The sequence below is a fragment of the Stigmatopora argus genome, chromosome 5 (assembly GCF_051989625.1).
Source record: "Stigmatopora argus isolate UIUO_Sarg chromosome 5, RoL_Sarg_1.0, whole genome shotgun sequence".
NCBI lineage: Eukaryota > Metazoa > Chordata > Actinopteri > Syngnathiformes > Syngnathidae > Stigmatopora > Stigmatopora argus.
In genome coordinates, this window is record NC_135391.1 from 1,080,289 (window position 1) to 1,104,476 (window position 24,188).

The 24,188-nt window shown below is 38.9% G+C and overlaps 2 protein-coding genes across 2 annotated transcripts in view; one reads left to right on the forward strand and one right to left on the reverse strand.

Moving 5' to 3' along the window:
- Positions 1–21,579, reverse strand: part of lrrc8ab (leucine rich repeat containing 8 VRAC subunit Ab) — a 43,217-nt gene extending 21,638 nt beyond the window's left edge. Inside the window, exon 1 of the mRNA XM_077600433.1 lies at positions 21,535–21,579. The gene's annotated coding sequence lies outside the window, so the exon portion shown is untranslated. The remainder of the gene's footprint in view (positions 1–21,534) is intronic.
- The window catches only part of rtn4r (reticulon 4 receptor), a 33,136-nt gene continuing 26,146 nt past the window's right edge, over positions 17,199–24,188 (forward strand). The window contains exon 1 of the mRNA XM_077600434.1: positions 17,199–17,638. Coding sequence (XP_077456560.1) covers positions 17,617–17,638 — 22 coding nt within the window. The 5' untranslated portion in view covers positions 17,199–17,616. The remainder of the gene's footprint in view (positions 17,639–24,188) is intronic.

Consider the following 24,188-nt stretch of genomic DNA (forward strand, 5'->3'; position numbering starts at 1 on the left):
GTTATCAAAGTGAAGATGACCCATTAAAAATAAGTTGACCGAGCACTTTAATTCAATTTAACCTGAAAAAGTCCAAAATTTGAACCGTCCTGCTTTCCTAAAACGAACGATCCCTTCGTATTGTATCCACTTTGGGCAAACCCTTTGAAGAATTGATTTGAAAAGCCTTTAAAAATTCTATTTCCATCCAAAAGCTGCCAGCGTGCCAACTGTAAAATAACAAAAGATGTATTATTGCGACAAGAGGAGCCTGACAAAAATCATCCTGCGCCTGTGGTGAAATGAAACCATTGTCCCCGGAGATTTAGAACAACTGCGAGCGTCGTCTGGACGGCCTGATAAAATTACCCAGCTTGCTCACATCACAAATCCACAATGTGGGTCGTCGCATGAAACTGTTGACACACTCAAAAGTTTGCTTTCCAGGGCTCCCAGTTCTGGATTCGGGAGTAAATGTAGAGTTCATACTCCTTTCTTGACAATAAATACTGTTTTTTCTCGCATATAAGCCGCCTCCGCGTATAAGCTGCACCCTTAAAATGGCTGTATTTGACAAATTCTCTGGTATAAGATGGTCCCTGATTCCCAATTTTCACCTGAGAATATTCATGGTTTAAATAGGGAGTACAAATGTGTTACTTTCAAGGGAAAATTTTAACGATTAAAAATCATCACACGCGGTATTTCTGAGTTAATCGATTGCTGGATTCCAAAAGGATGTTGCCTGCACGTAGACAACTTCCAAAAGGAAGTCATGTGAGCAGTACAACCAGGAAGTGTGTCCGTAGTCGTCTAGTTTGTCATCCCTAGGAAAGATGGCGGCGCCCTGAGCGAGCAATGGTAAGTGAGTTTTTTCACGTTTTACGCAAGATACGGTTAATTTTTTTTCTTGAATTTCATTCATAGTCGTCAAAATAGATGTTGTTTAGCGTTTTATCTGTTTATCTTTTTCTATTTTGAAATAAATGACCGTATGGCCACATTGTCTTGCGTCATGGCGTCACGGCGTCATGGCGTCACGGCGTCATGGCGTCACGGCGTCACGCCGGCATGGCGTCACGGCGTCACGGCATCATGCCATTTCGTCTTTGTCACCTTGCAGTTTTGTGCATGTCGTCTTTTTATGCGCATATAAGCCGTACACTCCAGTCATTTTTTTGCGACAAATACGCCATATAAATGTGTATGTATAAATATATTTCAGCAACACGCTTATTTATTTATTTATTACCTATTTATTTATGTCAAAAATGTCTTTCCCCGTGTCTGTATTCTCACCCTTTTGCTAGTGTAACAGTGAAATTTCCCAAATACGGGATGAATAAAGTTATCTAATCTAAAAAATAAAAAATAAAAAAATAAATACGGTAAGTGACCTACTCAGTGTGAAATCCGTTTCCGTCTAAATGAACACGAAGCGTAAAATCAAGACTTGTCCACCTTTGGCCAAGCCAATGCTGTGGGATTTTATGAGTGACAGAAAAGGGCTTGTAACTGTGCTTTCAGCTCAAGTAAGGCAGGATAAGCTCCCGCATTTTGGTGACCCTCACCCAGATAAGCGCTATGGAAGATGGGCGGATGGCGAAGATAAGGCTCTTATTGCCATGGTAACTCCTCATCACCTCGTTCGTTTTAGAGTCCTGCAACAGTCTGAGGAAACATCAGGCTAGCTTATCAAGATTGCTCGATATTTTAAACGGAGTTCATTAGGTGGACGAGTGGTTAGAGGGTCGGCTTCACAGTTCTGGTGTCGAGGGTTCGATCCCCGGTGGGTCCTCACTGTGTAGAGTTGTTGCATGTTCTCCCCGGGCTTGCGTGGGGTTTCTCTAAGTACTCTGGACTCCTCCCACACCCCGAACCGTGGATGCTAGGCTAATTGTATGCTAATGAGTGCTATAAGCTATGAGTGATTAGTCGTTTGTCTTCTCGTGCCCTGCGATTGGCTCTCCACCGATTCAGGGTGGTTAGCTGGGATAGACTCCGGCACCCCGGGCTTGTGTGAGTTTTCTCTGGGTACTCCAGTTTCCTCTCACATCCCAAAAACATGCATGCTAAGCTAATTGTGCGCTAATTTGTTTGTCCTTTGCTATGATTGGTTGTTTGTCTCCTCGTGCCCTGCGATTGGCTGGCCACCGATTCAAGGTGTCCCCCACCTGGTGCCTATAGTTAACTGGGATAGTCTCCGGCACCCCCCGCGACCCTTGTGAGAATAAGAGCTTCATAAAATGGATGAACATACTGATATACCTACGATGGCTTTGGATATGTACAACTGATAAATAATCGAAAAATAGAATTGTGATCAAAATGAGATATTATGAAAGATATGTTATGATTTTTAAGAAAGATATCTTATTATTTTTAGCCTGCACGACTAGATCCACATCCACACCTTATGTTTTTCTGCTTTGTACATCAAGAAGTCGACTCTTTTCCTTCTTCCTCCTGATAATAAGCCCTTCATCCTTCTTATGAGTGGACATCCCCGCGGATTTGACAGCGGCACGCGGCGTCCGTGGTCCTGGACGCTCGCACGGCGCCCCCGGGCACCCGCCAGGGCCTTGGGCTCGGTCTCCCGTCTATCATAAACAGCCCGCAGCCATGATGATTATACAGAAGTTTTCCATCCAGCGCTGTGTTCTGACTGCCTGAAAGGAGCCTTGTGGGTCCGCTTTGAACGGACGGGGTGGTCGAAATTATTTGGGTAACAGTTATGCAATGCTTTTGTGAGATAGCTTTGCTTTAAGAAATGGCTCGTACCAATCTGAGACAGGAATTGAATTCATTTTGAGAGGTTATCTGAGAATAGGCATTTTTTTCAGGTCAAATAATCATTAATTCCTTCATTTTTTCAACCGCTTATCCTCACAAGGGTCGCGGGGGGTACTGGAGCCAATACCAGTTAACTCGAGGCACCTGAATGGGTGGCCAGCCAATCGCACAAGGAGACAAACAACCAATCACTTGTAAGTGGGAACAATTTAGCCTACAATTAGCCTAGCATGCATGTTTTGGATGTTTTGAATACCTGGAGAAAACCCACGCAAGCCCAGGGATCAAACCCACAACCCAGAACTATGAGACGGACAACCATTTACTCGTAGCTAGGGACAATCTAGCGTACCATTAGCCTCATTTGCATGTTTTTGGTATGTAGGAGGAAACTGGAATACCCAGAGAAAACCCACGCATTGAACCCAGAACCCCAAAACTATGAGGCAGAAGTGCTAACCATGAGACGAGTGACCATTTACTCATAGCTAGGGACAATTTAGCATACCATTAGCCTAGCATGCATGTTTTTAGGATGTGGGAAGAAACTGGAATACCCGAAGAAAACCCATACAATCTCAGGGATCGAACCCAAAACCCCCAGACTATGAGGCAGAAGTGCTAACCATGAGATGAATGACCAGGTACTTGTAGCTAGGGACAATTTAACATACCATTAGCCTAGCATGCATATTTTTAGGATGTGGGAGAAAACCAGAATACCTAGAGAAAACCCACACAACCTCAGGGATCGAACCCAGAACCCCTAAACTATGAGCCAGAAGTTCTAACCATTAGACAAACCACCATTTACTCATAACTAGGGACAATTTAGCGTACCATTAGCCTAACATGCATGTTTTGTGGATGTGGGAGGAAGCCGGAATACCCGAAGAAAGCCCATACAATCTCAGGGATCGAACCCAGAACCCCAAAAACTATGAAGCAGAAGTGCTAACCATTCGACAAATGACCATTTTCCCATAGCTAGGGACAATTTACCCTACCATTAGCCTAGCATGCATGTTTTTAAGATGTGGGAGGAAACTGGAGTACCTGGAGAAAACCCACGCAAGCCCAAGTAGAACATGCAAACTCCACACAGTGAAAACCGACCTGAGTTCGGACCCCAGAACTGTGCCATACAAGGCAATAAGTGAATCACCCCAACAAATTCTAGTCTTAATTTTTGTGTGCGACTAGCAAAGATTTACTCGATACCCCAACATTTCTTTGAACCCTTTTTCTCGCCACGAACGCCAGTCCATAAAATTAACCACTCTAACCAATTTGTCAAAACGTTTAGAAACCGACAAAGTGTCAGCCATGTCCTCTCAAGTGTCAAAGGATGAAAAAACCAAAAACCCGTGGCTTGCGGTGGTTAAATTCATCAACACGCTAGGAAGCAAGCCATCTGTTTTCCGCCTCCGTACGTGGGCGCCTGCACGTTTACTTCTCGGCGGCATCCTCCACGTCGACGGCGGCAAATTACACCACCTCTAGAAAGACGGTGACTGAAGGCCGAGACCATTAATTTCCCCGGAGTGAAGTTGCGCAGTCGGCCCAGAGGGGAAGGCTGACCTTTTCGCCGACGAGACGGGCGTTAGCGTCTCCGAGAGGCGCCTTGGACAAATAGCGTATTACCACGCCAGGAGTGCGGAGATACGCTAATCGCCGTGTACGAGCCTCATTTGCATACGCGTAAATGGCGTGATTTTTTCAAGCTGCCACGATAAGACCCGCTTTAATTAGCGTCTTAGCGTTTCAAGTCTCGCCACCGCGGGCTCGTTAAATAACGGAAGAGTTTTCAAAAATTCATATTTCAGACCTGCTCGGATCCATAACTAGTGAAATTGCATAATCGCCATCATAAAAATTATTGTGGATATTGTCAAATCAACAAAAATACCGTATTTTCACGACTATACAGCGCATCATATTTCAGCCGCAGTGTCAGTAACGAGTGCCATTTCTGTATTTTACACATACACAGGACGCACCGTTTTTAAAGACGCAGCCAGGCAAAGCAAAACATACACCAGCTTAAACATACGGACACATGCTAAAAACATGTTTTTAAAACGGCAACGGAAGCAAAACTGAGTAGGGTTGTACTTTATTTAGCCATTTTACAATGTACTCACGTCATCATCACCCACAAATCCATCAAAGTCCTTATTTTCAGTGTCCAAATTGAACAATTGTCCAAATGAGTCTTATAGTCCAAATGAGTTTTATACGTTCGTCCAGGCGGCCACAATCCATTCGCAAATAGTAGCTATCTAGTAGCTAGCGTAACTTTTAAAACGCTGCTTTCCATGTTTTGTCAAGCTGTTTTGATGTTGATGTATACAGGCCACAATCCATTGGGTGTATTGACAAAAGAACTATATATCCCAACAGTCACTGCGCAGTACTTTTTCTACGGGTAAAATAGTAGAGTCGGGGGCTGCTTGCCGTAGTTGTGAGAGCTGTAGAGGATGGTGTACCCTATCCACTGATTTATTTGATTTTATTGTGATAACAATTTTAGTATTGGTCCATATATAAAGCGCACTGGATTATAAGGCGCCCTGTCTATTTTGGAGACAATTTAAGACTTTTATGTGCGCCTTATAGCCGTGAAAATACGGTAGTACTGAGAGTGGTACCTCTACTTACAATTTTTTCTATGTTTCAGGTTACAAAATTACACAAATTTCTAATCCAACATACGAAAACAAGATCCAAGTTTCAAAATCCACTTATTTTATTTTGAAATGGTCACGGTAGCGTTGCGTTCTGCATGACAATCGCCGCTGACTTCCCATTGGTTGTCTCCTCAAGATGTTAAGCATTTACTTTATGCGCATATAAGCCGTACCCTCCATTCAGTCATCATTTGCCTTATGCGCAAATAAGCCGTACCCTCAATTCCCCTGTTGCCGTTATTTTATTTTGAAATGGTCACCGTAGCGTTGCGTCCTGCTCGAAAATCGCCACTGACTTCCCATTGGTTGTCTCCTCAAGATGTTAAACATTTGCTTTATGCGCTTATAAGCCGTACCCTCAATTCAGTCATCATTTTAAAAAAAAATACAAAAAAAATCTAAAAACAAGCAACAACCCTTTTAAAATCGCTCTTCTTTTGTAGTTGTTTTGCTCTTTACAAACAAAATGAATGCATCCGTGAGCACATCTAATGACCACACCAACCTTTGTGCTTGACTGAATTAAAAAAACAGCTACATGAAAGAAAAACAAACCTCTTCAGGCAAAAACGAAGCATATTTTGTTCATTAGTGGAACATTAGAACATTTGCGCTGGTCAACAGCAAGCTTTTAACCAGTCGCCATTATTTGTAAGTGTGAGGAGCACAGCAATAATCCCACAATAGAACTCTATTAACACACACAAACACACACACTCAGAAATGGACACCATCCCACAACAGTGACTAATGGCTAACACCCACTTATTGGGTGTAAAGTATACACGGGCCACTTGACGGCCAATGATATGTTGTTCTAAAGCACATTTCAAACCGCAAAACCTGGTAAATGTATACATTTAAAAGCTTATTGTGCCGAATAAAGACCCAAAAGCTGCGTTAGCGCTTCTTGCTACGAGCAATGCTAGCCAGAGTAGCCCTTTTTTTAATTTAAATTACAGTGGTGTTTTTTCAAAATAATACTACTCGAAAAAGTTCGGGGTGTACCCTGACTCCAGTTTGTTGGTAGATGGGATAAGCTCCGGCACCCCTGAGACCCGATGTAGAAAAATGGATACTCAACAGATTGTGAGCACCTTCTTAAATTTACAGTTTTTTAAATTTTAAAACAATGTTAAGTGGTTAGCCGCGTCACCCTCGTAGTTTTGGGTTCGATCCCAGGCCGTGTGGACTTTGTGTGTTCTCCCTGGGCTTGTATGGCTTTTCTTTGGGTACTCCGGTTTCCTCCCATATCCCCAAAACATGCATACTAGGCTAATTGTATGCTAAATTGTCCCTAGCTATGATTAAATGATTGTTCGTCTCACGGTTAGCACGTCGGCCTCGTGGTTCTGGGGTTGTGTGTTCGATCCCAGGTCAAATCTCACCGTGTGGAGTCTGCATGGTCTCCCTGGGCTTGTGTAGCTTTTGTTTGGGTACCCTGGTTTCCTCCCACATCCCCAAAACATGTATACTAGGCTAATCATACGCTAAATTGTCGCTAGCTACGAATAAAATGGCCATTTGTCTTATGGTCTCCTGTGATTGGCTGGCAACAAATTCCCAGTGTTCCTCGCCTACTGCCCATAGTTGGCTGGGATAGGCTCCAGCACCCCCTGAGGATAAGAAAAATGTAAAAAAAAAAAGAATTATTCTTGACTTATGATCACAAATATGCAGAAACAGACTTTTGTAAGATAGCTAACGGAATGACGTGATGCTAAATGGCTCAAAATATGATTTTTCATGACGCAAGTTTTTTTTTTAAAGGTTATGTTTTGGGCTAAATCGCCAAGAATAGTAACTTGACTTACAAATAAATTTGAACTCTGGCGCTTTCGACGCGTTTCCGCGTCGCCATTTGACGTCAAAGTAAGTCATCTTTTGTTTTTTTGGCTCAAACGGGAGCCCCAAAATAGCCGTTTAAGTCATTTGAAGTCAACAACATCGCTCGATAAAAGTGTTTTTCTGTCGCCTGGCTCTCACCCGGAGCAGCGCGACCGATCGTGACGTGACCGGCGCTCGGCCGCAAATGAAGCCGGCCCCTTTTTTCCGTCTAACGATGTTTATCGCCTGATGTGTCGAGGCACAGACTTAATCACATTTCCTTTACTCGGCGTGTGGCTAAGTGTTTATCCGCCAGACTCAATAACAGCTTTGGGATAAGTGAGGCCGGGGAGGGGACCGGACGCCAACGACGGGCGAGCGACAAACGGCGTTCAATTACTACATCAGGGAGATTTAACACACTGGCTGCTTTCCGCCAATTAAGGGCTTTTGACAAAATGGCGTCAATCTTGTCGAGTCAAGTGTTTTTAAATGGAAATGATGGTGAAATGTTTCCAAAACGGTGGTGCCAGTGTAGATTAACATTTTATTTCATCTTGTATTCGGGAAATTTCTTGGTTGCAGTAGCAAGACAGACACAAGACACACAAGACATTGTAGACCTAGTTCAAAAGTTAGTATAGGGTTAGGTTGGTTTTCCTTTATTTGCAATTCGTATATTTTCCTATTTTTGGAGATAAAAGAATAATATTTCTGAGGCTGTTTTTATGATCAATTATGGGCAAACGGGGCGGAGACTGGTTAGCGTGTCGCTAAGGGTTCAATTCCAGGTTCGGAGCTTCCTTCGTGGAGTCTGCATGGTCTCCCCAGGCTGGCGTGGGTTTTCTCTGGGTACTCCAGTTTCCTCCCACATCCCAAAAATATGCACGCTTGGCTAATTGTATGATAAATTGTCCCTAGCAATGCATTATTGGTCGCGTTGTTGCGATTGGCTGCCCACCCATAGGCTCCGGCACCCCCCGCGAGCCAAGTGACTAGAAAAAGTGAATTTGAGCCTAGACAAAGTTGAAATGGTCTGCTCTGCGCTGCTGGGCGACTGTCAGATAGTAATCCATCTGCTTTTGAGGCAGGCAGGTGGCAGCTTTACGGGTCACATATGCACCACCATGATTCATAGAGTGCACATATTTTGGACACGGGTGTCATAAATCACTGATGGCTCATTTTTACCCTTCACTTGTCCGGGAGCGAGCTTAAAGGAAAAAAAGTGAACTCCCAAGAGACCAGTCGTATTTAATCTGGAGGCTGATCTCACAATGAGGGATGGAAAAATGGACATTTAGGAAACCAACACATTGACGGTAGATTAAAAAAAATAGCTTAATTGCATATCTCAGAAATACAACGTGCGATTATTTTTAATCTTCAGATTTTCCCTTCAAAGTAACACATTTGTACTCCCTATTAAAACCATGAATATGGAGTTGAAAATTGTGAATCAGGGGGTGGCTTATACGCGAGAAATGGTCAAATTCAACCATTTTAAGGGTGCGGCTCATTCGCGTGGGTGGCTTATATGCGAATAAATCGTGACCGGACGTTTCGTCGAAAGACGTTTGGTCCCCGGACGTTTGGTCGCTGGGTTCGCTTGCTGTCAAATTATGACAGAGAGTTTACTGTTGATATTTTGATATTAGATATTTAAATATTAATCTCTCTCTCATGATTATAATTTTGAGAGCTGGTTTCAACATTTACAACCCGGCGACCAAACGTCCGTTCTACCAAACGTCCGTCCTACCAGACGTCCGTCCTACCAGACGTCCGTCCTACCAGACGTCCGTCCTACCAGACGTCCGTCCTACCAGACGTCCGTCCTACCAAACGTCCGTCCTACCAAACGTCCGTCCTACCAAACGTCCGTCCTACCAAACGTCCGTCCTACCAAACGTCCGTCCTACCAAACGTCCGTCCTACCAAACGTCCGTCCTACCAAACGTCCGTCCTACCAAACGTCCGTCCTACCAAACGTCCGTCCTACCAAACGTCCGTCCTACCAAACGTCCGTCCTACCAAACGTCCGTTCTACCAAACGTCCGGGGACCAAACGTCCGAGTACCAAATAAATACGGTCATGTTTTCATCTCATCTCATTTTCTGAACTGATTTATCTTCATTAGGGTCGCGGGGGGGTGCTGGAGCCCATCCCAGCTGACTCCGGGCCAGAGGCGGAGGACACCCTGCATCGGTGGCCAGCCAATCGCAGTACGGTAATATTAAAAGAAGAAAAAAAATGGTATCGCAACATCATGAAATTACCCAAAAAAATGGCAACAGTACAACAATAGCCTACTTGCTAGGTTTATTGAAGTAAGTAAAGTATCACGTGAAAATGATTTAAAAATAATAATAATCCTGGTCTATTAATAGTCATCCGGAAAACAAAATTCTACTTTGATCGCCGCCGACCTCCCCTAGTCAATTTGGATTGGACCTAGTGACGTCAATGTAAGCCAAAATGCCAAAAAAACAAACAAACGTGAACGTGATTCGACCTTAAATGGATTTACAAGCCTTCTAGGAAACGAGCCACACTATTCATAGAGAAGAGGACGAGTTTTGCAAAGCGGATGCCCAGATTAACCGAGACAAAACATGTTTTGAGGGGGTCGATGGTGACGTGGCGGCCATTGTTGCCGTCTGTCGCGGTGCAATCTTGCTTGTGGTGGCGCACAATCTTATCCTCCAGGGTAAGCTCCTGCCAAGATTGATTTGGGAATTTTTATGCAATCTCCGCATCCAAATAAAACGTTGCATCAATCTGCCTAGCTCGGTGCCGCGTGTCATATATGGCTGATGTAACGACGTGATAGTACGCTAGGCGTACTAAAAATTTGGGGATATATGACAGAAGAAACAAGTAGCAAAAAAAAACACAGAAGGATTGAGTAGAATAGTGTCTTGGCAATAATAATAATGATGAGAGAATTGAATTAATAGCTCCAAAATGGAGTACGCTTTATTCGAAGGGTGACATTTTGGATCAAGGTTGTCAGATGAATCAATTATTTTATGAATTGACTATTATTATGGTTTGGGGTAAGTATTTGAATGATGGTAGACCTTCAATTTTTTATATATAGCCTCATAATGGGAACTATTGTGCCATATTTTGTATTTTAATTTTTAAATAATAAATAAAAAAGGGGGATATGAAGTGTTGTTTGTATTATTTTTGACATGTTTTGCTTCTGGTATGGTAAAAATGAAGTATCCTCTTTTTATAGATTATTTTTGTATATGCATTTTTATGTTTTTAAAGCATGTTTATGTTTTTAATTAGAAAGCAAATATTCTCAGATGTTTTATTCAGTTTTTAAAAACAGTTGAGTATGTTATTGCTTTTTTTCAAAAACATGATTTATTTTAACTTTAACTTAATTTTAACCTATTTTAACTAGATTTCAATTTCCTGTGTGTGGCTCCAGTTTTTTTTAACTAGGTCTACAATGTCTTGTGTGTCTTGTGTAAAGTTCTAATCTAAGTAAATGTAATAAAAACAAACTAAAATAATATTTTTTTATCTAAACCTAAGTAAATGTAATACAAACAAACTAAAATCATTTAAAAAAAATCTAAACTTAAGTAAATGTAGTAAAAACAAACAAAAATCATTTTTTAAAATCTAAATTTAAGTAAACGTAGTAGAAACAAACTAAAATCATTTTTTTAATCTAAACTAAAGAAAATTTAATAAAAACAAACCAAAATCTATTTTTTTTAAATCTAAACAAGTAAATGTAATATAAACAAACTAAAATCCATTTTTTAAATCTAAACTTAATTAAATGTAATAAAAACAAACTAAAATCAGTTTTTTCTTAAATTCAAACTTAAGTCAGTGTAATAAAAACAAACCATTATTTTTTTTAACATAGAAGGTAAAAATATATATTTTTTAAACAAACTATAATCCATTTAAAAAAAATCTAAACTCAAGTAAATGTAATAAAACAAACTAAAATCCATTTTTTTAAATCTAAACTTAATTAAATGTAATAAAATCAAACTAAAATCCATTTTTTCTTAAATTCAAACTTAAGTCAATGTAATAAAAACAAACTATTATTTTTTTTAACATAGAAGGTAAAAAAAATATTTTTTTAAACAAACTATAATCCATTTAAAAAAAATCTAAACTCAAGTAAATGTAATAAAACAAACTAAAATCCATTTTTTTAAATCTAAACTTAATTAAATGTAATAAAATCAAACTAAAATCCATTTTTTCTTAAATTCAAACTTAAGTCAATGTAATAAAAACAAACTATTATTTTTTTTAACATAGAAGGTAAAAAAAATATTTTTTTAAACAAACTATAATCCATTTAAAAAAAATCTAAACTCAAGTAAATGTAATTAAAAAAAACTAAAAATATTGTTTTTTTAGCATAGAAGGTGAAAAAAAATCTTTTTTTACTCATCAATTTATTCTAATCCATGTTTCTTTTTTATTCATTTCAACCAACTATCGAGGACTACCAAAATATGATTTTAGCCGCAATCCTGAATTCCAAACACACAAGTCGCGGACCACAGCAAATGTGACGAAGGCCCCCGGGCCCCCAGTTGGACACCCGTGCTTTACATAAAGAGCCCCGAATGAATTTTTCTTAAAGAACCCTTCCCCGCATCCCAACACAAATCCGTCAACGGACGGCAATGGTAGCCTAAAGAATAACAAATGAGATTGTAGCGCATCCGCCAGCCTTCGCTAACCCTCGTAGTGGCGGCACAGAGTGAAAAAAGAAAAAAAAGCGGCTAAGCTTCTAATCCAATGTGATTCGGAAACGCGGCGAAAAGTGTGTGAACAAAGAGCAAGCAGGAATTCGCCAGAAAAAGCATAAACCGACTTAATGCCGTGTAATTCGATCGGCGGGATGGACTGAGCCCTTTCCTTCTCGGACGTCCGCTTCTGACAAAGACGTCGGCTCTTCTATCTACCGCAGCTTGGACTCCGTTCTCTTTTTAGCCTTTAAATATTAAATGAGAAGCGTTTTCAAGAGGGAGGCTAGCTCCTTTATTTTTGCCCATGCGTATTCCTCTACAAGAAGTGGGCTAATTTCCCCATTCTATTCACGGACCAAGCGTCATTGGCTTTATTTACCATTCTCATGGCAGCGCGGCGGGAGAGTGGTTAGCGCGTCGGCCTCACAGTGGGGGACCTGGGTTCAAATCCAGGTCAGTTGGAGTTGGCATGTTCTGCGTGGGATTTGTCGGGTACTCCGGTTTCCTCCCACATTCCAAAGACATGCACGGTAGGCTGATTGGACACTCAAATTTGCCCCTAGCTACGAGTGATTGGTCGTTTGTGTCTTTGTGTCTTTCGATTGGCTGGCCACCAATTCAGGGTGGTATAGGCTAGTACTACTACTACTACTACAGTAATCCCTCAATTGTTGTGGTTAATGTAGACCAGACATGGCTGCGATAAACGAAAAACTGCGAAGTAGGGTCACCCCTATTTAAAAAAATAAAATACATATATTTTTTTACTTCATTGCTGTGTTCTAGTAGCAAGCGGAGGAAGGGGAGTGGCTTCCACTTGCGAGTTTCAGTGCGGATTTTCACATTTTTATGAACTTACAAAAAACATTTCAATAAAAAAAAATCCCTCCATAAAAACTAGAACTACTACTACAGCAATTACTACCGAACAACAACTACTACTACAACAACAACTACTACAACAACAACTATTACAACAACTACTACAACAACAACTACTACAACTACTACTACAGCAATTACTACCGGACAACAACTACTACTACAACAACAACTACAACTACAACAACAATAACTACTACAACAACTACAACAATAACTACTACAACAACTACAACAACTACAACAACAACAACTACAACAACTACAACAACAAAAACAACTACAACAATAACTACTACAACAATAACTACCACAACAACTACTACTACTACTACTACTACTACTACTACAGCAATTACTACCGGACAACAACTACTACTACAACAACAACAACAACAACAACTTCTACAACAACTACAACAATAACTACTACAACAACTACAACAATAACTACTACAACAACTACAACAACAACAACAACTACTACTACAACAACTACTACAACAACTACTACTACAGCAATTACTACCGGACAACAACTCCTACTACAACAACAACTATGACTACAACAACTACTACTACCACTAGCGTATGTACAACACAACGCTTACTACTACTACAGCTTCATCCACCGTATGCATGTATACAACATAACTCCCTACTACTACTAGTGTAAGTATACCACAACAGTCCTGAGTAATACAGCTTCATCTAGAGTATTTATAACACAATCCTTACTATAATCCCCTAACCACTACTACTACAACTACTGTGTTTTATAATCCGGCGCATTTTATAGATGAAATCATTTTCAAGATAGGCTATTAATTGGATGTGCGTAAAATACGTAGTAGTACACAGGAACGGGATGTCCGCGTGTGTGGACGATATCTTTAAATGACATTTTTAAATTGGATTTCCTCCCTCAATCAGTCGATAAGAATCCTACTGATTGGAGATGGTCAACATGACCCGAAAAAAGCACAATCTCATGTTTTTTATAGACTAAATTGGCCAAATTGCGTGTAACGTGCGTCCGAACGTCAAAGGACAAATGACACGTAATGGCGGAGTGTGTGGAAAATGGAGTTTGGAGTGCCAGAGCCACACAACTTGGAAATCCTTCTGCGGTTATGAATACATAATATCCAATGTAAGACTTCCAAGAGCCATAAGAACATCAAAGATTTGGGTTAAAGAGGATTGGGAGATGGACGCAAGGATTTGGAAGACATTGTTCAAACACTCGGGCAACTCACTTCGTGTTAAGATTTTTTTCTCTCTATTTCCGTCTCATAAGACGCTTCTGACTAAAAATGATCATTTTGAAAAAGGGCCGTCACCGACGTGCAATTCATTTGAAGTGGGAGGGGTGGTGGGGAATATTTGATCGTGATTGATTGATTTGTTTTAAAGGTTATTAAAAAATACTGTGAATAAATACATGAAAAATGGAAATATAATAATTAAAAATGATGAATATTACAAATATATATATATATATTATATACAAAAATATATAATATATACCCGTTATTTAGTTTTCATTGAATTATTTTTGGAATTTGCTTGATCCTTAAGAAACAACTCTAAAATTCAGTAGACATTTATAAAAATCATTTATCATATACAAATTACTTATTTATGTCGACTACTTATCTATGTCAACTACTTATCTATGTTGACTACTTATCTATGGCGACTATGTATCTATGTCGATTAATCTATGTCAAATACTTATCTATGTCGATTAATCTATGCCGGCTACTTATCTATGTCGACTACGTATCTATGTCGACTACTTATCTTTGTCCACTACTTATCTTTGTCCACTACTTGTCTATGTCAACTACATATCTATGTGGACTACTTATCTATGTCGGCTACTTGTCTATGTTTACTACTTGTCTATGTTGACTACTTGTATATGTTTACTACTTGTCTATGTCGACTACTTATCTATGTCGACTACTTATCTATGTTGACTACTTGTCCAGGTCGCCGTACTTATCCATGTGTTGACTATTATCTATGTCGACTATGTATCTATGTCGACTACATACCTATGTGGACTACTTATCTATGTTGATTACTTATCTATGTCGACTATTTATCTATGTTGACTACTTATCTATGTCTACTACTTATCTACGTTGACTACTTATCTATGTTGACTATGTAACTATGTCAATTAATCTATGTCAAATACTTATCTATGTTGATTAATCTATGTCAAATACTTATCTGTGTCGATTAATCTATGCTGGCTACTTATCTATGTCGACTACGTATCTATGTTGACTACGTATCTATGTGGACTACTTATCTTTGTCCACTACTTATCTATGTCGACTACTTATCTATGTCAACTACTTGTCTGTCTTTACTACTTATCTATGTCGACTACTTATGTATGTTGATTACTTATCTATGTCGACTACTTATCTATGTCAACTACTTATCTATGTCGACTACTTATCTATGTCGACTACTTATCTATGTCGACTACTTATCTATGTCGACTACTTGTCCATGTTGACTATTATCTATGTCGACTATGTATCTATGTCGACTACTTATCCATGTATTACTTATTGATTTATCTTTATATACGAGATGGACTGGCATCACTTTCCGTCCTTGCCTCTCCGTCTCCGAAAGAAGCGGGAGAATCAAGGTCAGCCTCATGGCCACGTGACATTGCAGGAGAATTCATTTCTAAGGACACACACACACACAGATTGAGTGTGACTGACTCTGTGAATATAGCCTCGTCGAGGCAGCATTTGATGTATGACTTTTGAAGCCCCGCGCCTGGCTTTCAGGGGTCCTCCTTCCTTTGCCCATGGAAAATGGAGCCAAGTGCAGTATGCATCGACAAATTGGCAAAAATCGGGTGTCATAAAAGCAGCAGAAAGTGAGCCGTGAAGAGGAAGCCGCACTGAAATTCCCAGAACCGAGAGGAAATGACCCAGAATTTACAGGAGGTGACCCGAAATTACCCAAAAATGGCGAGGAATGGCGGCCAATAAGTTCACTTTTTCGGCTAAAAATAAATAGTATAGTTGGCATGAATCTGAAACCGAGTGCCCATTATTAGCAAGGATAGACACCAGCACCCCCTGTGTGCCTTGCGATAAACAGTATTGAAAATGAATGAATAAATATTTCTACTAAATGTATTTTATTTTGAAGGTCCTCGCTAATCAAGTCATTTTTGCAAGTAACACATCCTTATATTTTACTTAACTTCCTGGGATATGCTCCAGCACCCCCTGAGGCGTAATGGAAAACGAAAGAAAAATATTTGTATTAAAAGTTTTATTTTGAAGGTTCTCGCTATTCAAATCGTTTTTGCACGCAATGCATCCTTACATTACTTATCTTAATTTTTTTACTTTAATTAAAATTATAGTATTCTACATATATAATAGTTTTTGGCTTTTCAATATATATCACTATAGTCAGATATGATTATATAAAAAGCTGTAAATAGTAATGATTTATATTAAGTTCAGGAACGATTTTAGAATTGCATTCAATTGTCCAAATGGCCTTGAAGTGTTTTCCATCACCAGTAGAGGGAGCTGAAGAGCTACAAATTGGACAACCTTATTCGAACACACTAAACTCCCCGTGCGAGCCGGTCCACGCATCCACGAGCGGGTCTAGAATGGTGCCCAATAATGAAAACAACTCATAACAACCACAGATAAAATCATGATAACAATTCGGAGCCTGCTAAACTCATAAATTAAAAAAAAAGTCGTCTGGCATGATCATCTCTTTTTTTTCCGCATGCAGGTGCGTGCGTGCCTGGCGAATTAATTCGCCTCACGACCGCCCCTCCCCTGCCCAAATCGAACTAGGAGACGCAATCCCACCCCCCAGAATCAAAACCTCCCACCCACCCGCTGCACATAAAACATTTATGAGACCGCAGCAAGAAATGTCTGAACGAATAAGCAATTAAGTGTCACGTTCACTCTTCAAATGCTCTCGGCGTGCAAAACAACCAACATGTCCGTTTCCGGGAAGGCTTACAGCCCGGAAAATGAACTTTAGGTGGGGTGAAAGACCCCCAGAAAAACGGCAAAACTTTTCGGGGCAGGGGTGGCTTAAGTCCGATGACACTTTGAGATGATCGCACGGACGTTAAAGTGGCGAAATCCATGAAAGATTGATCTCGGAATTCTCTCCATCTTCTCGCTCATCTCCTCCTCCTCCCGCCTCCCGCATCCTAGCCCCGCCCTTTTCATCCCCCTCAGCATCAGCACCGCGCAGATTGGCGCGCAACATTCATGTGCATCGACACACTCGCCCTCCTGCCTTCACTTGGGACTGGACGATTTTTGCGCTGTGTGGATGGATATGTTCTTTTGAAGAAAAAAAAAGATGGATTCCACCTGGCTTTTGCGTCTCTGACATATCCCCCCCTACCCTAACCCCCCCTTATTATCCTTCTCGAGCGACCCCAAAGCGGATGTTTTGTCAGTGACCGTCGGTTGGCCAACCCCGCGAGACGTCCGAACCCATGAGCGAGTTCGACGGCGGGCGCGCACCGGGCCACCCGCTCGGGGAGAGCCGCGGTTAAAGTTGGGTCGGTTTGTTGTCGCCCGGATAAAGTGCTTTTGGATTTACGCCGCCGGTGGTGGACGCCCGTGGACACCCGTGGACGCGCCGTCTCAAAAGAACCATGAAGAGCGCCATTGCCGAGGGTGAGTGCAGAAATCAAAGTTTGCATGATTGATGACTGCGCACCGATCGATCTTGGATCGTTAACCCTTAATTAGATGAGTGGCTATCTCGGGTTATTAAAAAAAATACAACCCTATAAAAGTCACACGAAAAGCTCACACGACATATTGAGTCATTTAGACCATAATTGTAATTATTTTTTAAAATGTATTTATTATTTTAAATTTTATTATTAATTTATTTCTATGTATTATTTTAATTTCATTATTAATTCATTTCTATGTATTTATTATTTTAATGTTATTATTAATTTATTTCTATTTATTTATTATTGTAATTTTATTATAAATTTATTTCTATTTATTTATTATTTTAATGTTATTAATTTCTGATTATTTATTATTTTATTATTAATTTATTTCCATTTATTTATTATGTTAATTTTATTATTAATTAATTTTTATTTATTTATTATTTTAATTTTATTAATTCATTTCCATGTATTTATTATTGTAATGTTCTTATTCATTTATTTATATTTATTTATTATTCATTTATTTCTATTTATTTATTATTTTAATTTTATTATTAATTTATTTCTCATTATCTATTATTTTATTATTAATATATTTCCATTTATTTATTATTTTAATTTTACAATTAATTTATTTCTATTTATTTATTATTTTTTATTTGATTCTTTATACTTTTTTTTCTCTCCTCTACCATTGCCTCATTGATTTTATCTTGCGTTTTTAACATCAACCTGCACAAGGGACCAAATCTAGATCTTACATATTTACATGTATGTTTATTAATATATATTGTCCCTTTATTAAATAACTCCAACTCAATACACGTGTGCCCTACATGACCCCATGTTATTATTTAGCGGTCTTTATAATCCACGAGTAAAAAAAATACGCCCAATAACAATATAAAGTAGTTGTTTTTTCCATTGCCATTGACACCTATGGACGTCCAATTCATTGAGATTGACAGGCCTGTTCGTCATGTGTCGTCAATGGCAGCCATTGTATAACCCCGCCCCCCCTCGTAAGGATGTTCCTCTGATGAATTTGTTGTTTATTATTACAATTATTCATCTCCTTATGTGTCGCTCAATGAATTCTTGGTTGAATAGATTTTTTTTGGTTTGTTTTGGAACCAAGTCACGCATCTGGAAGCCATTTTTTTCCCTCCCGTCTCCTTTTTTTGCCCGAATGAGGAAGTTTACCGAGGGTCCGCTTGGCCGCCGTAGAGCGAGTGGTATGGGAAATTGGCTTTTGCAGGCTTGATAGGGCTTTGAGTAATGCTAATGAGCGCGGGGGCGCTCTTTCGACGCTCCATTCACTTTTTCTGTCCATCTGGAGAAGAAATGTGGGTGCAGTTGCCTAATCAGATTTCCTTGCCAGCCAAATTTTGAGTATAATAAGTAGCAATGTGAAAAAAAAAATGGGAACACGACTTAACTGTTTGGACAGGAACTGATTACTTTTGGTCAAAGAAATAAAAAAAAAATAAAAAATCAACTTAAGCCTTAATAGAACTGCTGTCCAGATACATAGACGTCACATTTGGGCTAATACAGGCCTAAATGTTAATATTTGTCATCATTCTTTTATGTATATGATTTAAATACATTTTTACCGACTATTAAAATAAATAACTTTATAAAATATATTAAAAAATATACACAAATGGATTAAAAGTGTTTTTTTTAATTTCTTACCGACTATTAAAATAAATAACTACAAAATATACAAAAAATACACACAAGTGTTTTTTTTTAAATTTTATAGCATTTAACCCATTGCCTGCCATTGCCAATTATTAAAAATTCATTTAAACAGCCTTCAAATATATTCATATTTCAGTGCTATGGCCAAAGTTAGACTTTATTAAAATAACTTTGAAGAAACACTACTCTTGGGCAAAATATTTTGCTAACTCCGAGTACTCCAGCACCCCCATGCATCATACTGACACCTCAAGGAGCATCGCAATGTCCACTGAAATCAAGATTTTTAAAAAAAGTGCTTCTGATAGATGATTATTTTTGTAAAGTAGGTTGTTACCGAATCACACACCCGCGCACACACACCAGCACACACACACCAGCACACCCAAACACTCACATACACACACACACACAGGCTGTCAGGGCTTATGTAACGCACTCGCACTCCTCCTCACGCTGCTATTACGCCGCGAAATTGCAGGATTACGGGAAGAAAGGCGCAGATTATGGCGTCTCCGTCCGTCCGTCTTTGCATTTCCCGTCGAGCTAAATCAAAGAGGCCTCCACCTACTTGTGTATTCTCTTTGATAAGACACACCTTGGCATCCATATGCATGTGTAGACCCCTTGCTAGGCTCCGCCTCCAAAAGGCCTCTCCATTTTATCATAATTTTCCAGGTGGAATTCAGTACAGGACGTACAGTAGCACTTCATAAAGGGGGAGGGGCTTACAAGAAGACGCTGTTGTAAGCACGTTTCTCCATTTTTGTTGTTGCATCATATTTTAGGGACTAAAAATAATCTAATCTGCCCAAATTATGTTTTAAATATAATTTATGATTTGTTTTGAATGGGCGCTGATGAATTGGAGTGTGTTTTAAGAGAGAATAAAATAAGAGAAACATGAAATGAGGCAAAAAAGACACATTCATTTTAGCCAGGAGCCGCATGCGGCTCGAGAGCCATGTGTTCGCCATCCCTTCTATGGTGTGATTACGTCTATATTTCAACGACATGTACTTTGTCTCAATGGAGGATAAATTCCCCCCCCCCAAAAAATTTCATTCATTTTCCAAAAGGGTCGCCGGGGGTGCTGGAGCATATCCCAGCCAACTATGGACACCAGGAAAAGGACAATCTGATGGGTGGTCACCCAATCACAGGACACAAGGAGACAAACAACCAATCACTCATAGCTGATAGCACTCATTAGCTTACAATTAGCCTAGCGTGCATGGTTTCAACCAATCACTCATAGCTAGGGGCAATTTAGCTTACATAAAATAGCATGTATGTTTTTAGGGTCAGGGAGGAAACCAGACTACCCAGAGAAAACCCACACAGGAAGGAGTTGTAACTCCCCTGGGATCAAACCCTTAATCTCAGAACGGAAAGGCCAACACACTATCCACTCGTCCACCGCCCCAATTAAAAAAATGAACAAAACAATAATAATGAAATGCTAAGCTACCGTTTTTAATTTGCATATAAGCAGCCTCTGCGTAAAGCCGCACCCTTAAAATGGCCTTAAAATGGTTGAATTTGACAATTTCTCACGTATAAGCCGCCCCAGATTCACAATTTTCCCCTCCATATTCATGGTTTTAATAGGGAGTACAAATGTTTTACTTTGAAGGGAAAATCTTAAGAAAAATCATTGTATTTCTGAGAAACTGTATGAATCAAAATCACATTGTTAGGGTCAATATCATAAGGAATGAATTCATCCAGTAATGCTTGTTTTCTTACTGCAAAACAGAAAATAACCAACCGACAGTAAACGTTACTTTGCCGACATCTACTGGTGAAAAGGAGTATAGCAAGTCTTGTGCGCATATAAACCGTACCCTTCATTCAGTCATCTTTTTTTTAAATTACAAATATGCGGTCTAGACTAAAGGAAAACACAAGATAACCAATTAACCCAAAATGAACAAACTTAATGGCAAAATTAAATATATTGACATCAAAGAATAACTAAAACTAGCGTGTACTTCAAAATAATTGGCAATGAAGAAATACCCCAAACAAACAAGAAATACTTGAATAAACCTCCACTTTCTAGTGGACCAAAAAAAACAGGCACAAGGACACAGATATTTCAACTTTGGACACATTTAACATTTTAAGGATGTCAAAACGCAAACAAATAAAAACAAAATATCTTAGGCTTACCTTAAAAAAGGTCAACTTTGTGTAGAAGGAGTTGCTGATAATGATATGCAGCTGCTGAAGAAAGAAGGGCCTAAACAAAAAGGAATATAGAGGGGTAAGCAATTAAAGCAAAAAGAACTAACTTAATTGGATAAGAACAAATGGCCACATTTAATACATTCACAGCAAACATTAAGTAAATTAAAGTGCATTTCAATTGAATAGGCAATGAAGAAATACTCCTAACAAAAGGGAAATAAATAAATACTTAAATACACCCCCCTCCAGTTGGAATAGATGGTAGGTTCCAGGTTGACCCAAAACAGGCATAAATTAATATAACCCAAGTATATTGAAAAAAAAATAAAGATACAAATACATTTTATATTCTAATAAATTCAATAAATTTGTTAAAAAAAACTAAACTTGAGAAAGTTACAATCAAGAGAGTTCAATTCATAAAATTATTTAAATAATAATATTTATCAAAAACAAATATTGAAACGCCACTTGTTTGCACACATTTTTTTGTGCTTTGAAGACTATTAGACCACTTTTGAATAAAATATTCTGTTTATTTTTAGGAAAACCAAATATGTAACTTTTTTCTTTAAAGTTACTAAAAAGCTACTACCATGCAACTGTGATTAAAAACATTGTATATACAAGGTTAAGGTATTACATTTGCTATATTTTCAATTGAAATGTATAACTATAATTTGAATCAGATTTTTGTTATATTTTTGAGGTGATGTGTTAAACTTGATGTCTAGTTTTTCTAATTGCTGTTTTGTGCTTTAATTAAGTTTTAATTGTATGCTGGGAAGGTTATATTTATGAACATTTTTTTTACTTAATATAATTTGGATTTTTCACATTCATAATTTGGATTTTTGTTAAGTAATTTCACATTTATACGCAAGTTTTTTATTTATTAACATTTTTTTTTACTTAATATAATTTGGATTTTTACTAAGTAATTTCACATTCATAATTTGGATTTTTATTAAGTAATTTTCACATTTATACGCAAGTTTTTTTTTAAAAAAAAGTTTTGTTAAGAACCCTTTTATATGGTTTTAATGTTGGTTAGCTTTGGTCAAACTAGGGAACAAAAAACACATTATTTGATCGCAACTCGGCAAAATCGGCTCACGCGAACTCAACTCGCACGCAAAAAAAAATACGCCGTGAGACAAAACCCTTTTGAGCGACCAATCCTTGGCTAATTTTGCTAGCAAACAAACAATCCACAAATCCAAACGAATGGCTAAAAGCATCCTAATGGAACTGAACGCTTCCATTTTCCTTTTAAAAGCATCGCGAAAGTCTGTCTAATTGTTTTTATATATATATAAATAAATATATATATGAGATGAGTTAAGTGTTTTTTGTTTTGGCAGCGCAAAAAAATAAAAGCGTCCTATTTTTAGGAAATAGGCCAGAGGATGCGGCTTCTGAGGTGGAGAGATAATTGTCTGCGACTTATCACGCCGCCAAGAAAACCAGGACAGGCGCCCGCCCAAAGAATAACAATGGCTGATTTGCATAGCGGCATTAGGTGGGATCAAACGTGCTGCCTTAAACTGACAATGAAATGCCACATCTTGCGCAACCTGAAGCTCCAAATGTGAAATTGATCCATCTTTTTTGTGTTGATACAAAGAGCAGAAAAGGAGACTTGTTTTGACGTTTTGCTCTTAAACTTTGCGTCTTCGGCGGAGGACGGAAAATATTTTCTTTTTGTGTGAATTTTACCAGGTGGTCCGGTGGATGAGTGTTTGGATCAAGGGTGTCAGACTCGGGTTGGTTCGCGGGCCGCTTTAACGTCAACTTGATTTCACGTGGGCCGGACCATTTTAGATAGAATATTTAGATTTTTTTTTAATAAATGGATTAAAAGCCCTGAATATTCCGTTTTTTATAGATCTAAAACAATGTTTATTTTAGCTTTTTTATATATATTTTCAGATTTTACAAAATGATTTTTGAACTAAAAACACAGAAAAAATGGATGAAAAAATGACAATGATTGATTTAAAAAGGGGAAAATCAGGAAATGGAATATACATCTATACTCTTCATTTTAATTTGATCCTAAAACAGATAGTCGGCACTCATGATTTACTTTCCCGGGCCACACAAAATGATGCGGTGGGCCAGATTTGGCCCCCGGGCCGCCACTTTGACACCTGTGATTTAGTGTTCAATCAACTAGCCTAGCTAGCATGGGGGGGAAACCGGAGTACCTGGAAATAAAACCCACACAAGCCACACAGAAAACTCCACACAGGAGGACCCACCTGGGTTCGAACCCAGAACCCCAGTACTGTGAGGCAGACGTGCTAACCACTAAACACGAATACCATATTTTCTCGCATATAAGCCATATTTGTGACGCCCTAACCACTGGAGTCCACTTTACATCAAATGTTTTATTTTAAATAGTTAACTTTTTTATTTTCATGACTCATTCATTCATTTTCTGAACCGCTTATTCTCACAGAAGGTCGCGGGGGTGCTGGAGCCTATCCCAGTTTACACCCTGAATGGGTGGCCAGCCAATCCCAAGGCACGAGGAGACAGGAAACCAATCATAGCTAGCGTCAATTGATAGGGTTCCACCTGCTAACCTAGTTAGCATGTTTTTGGGATGATGGAGGAAACCGGAGCAC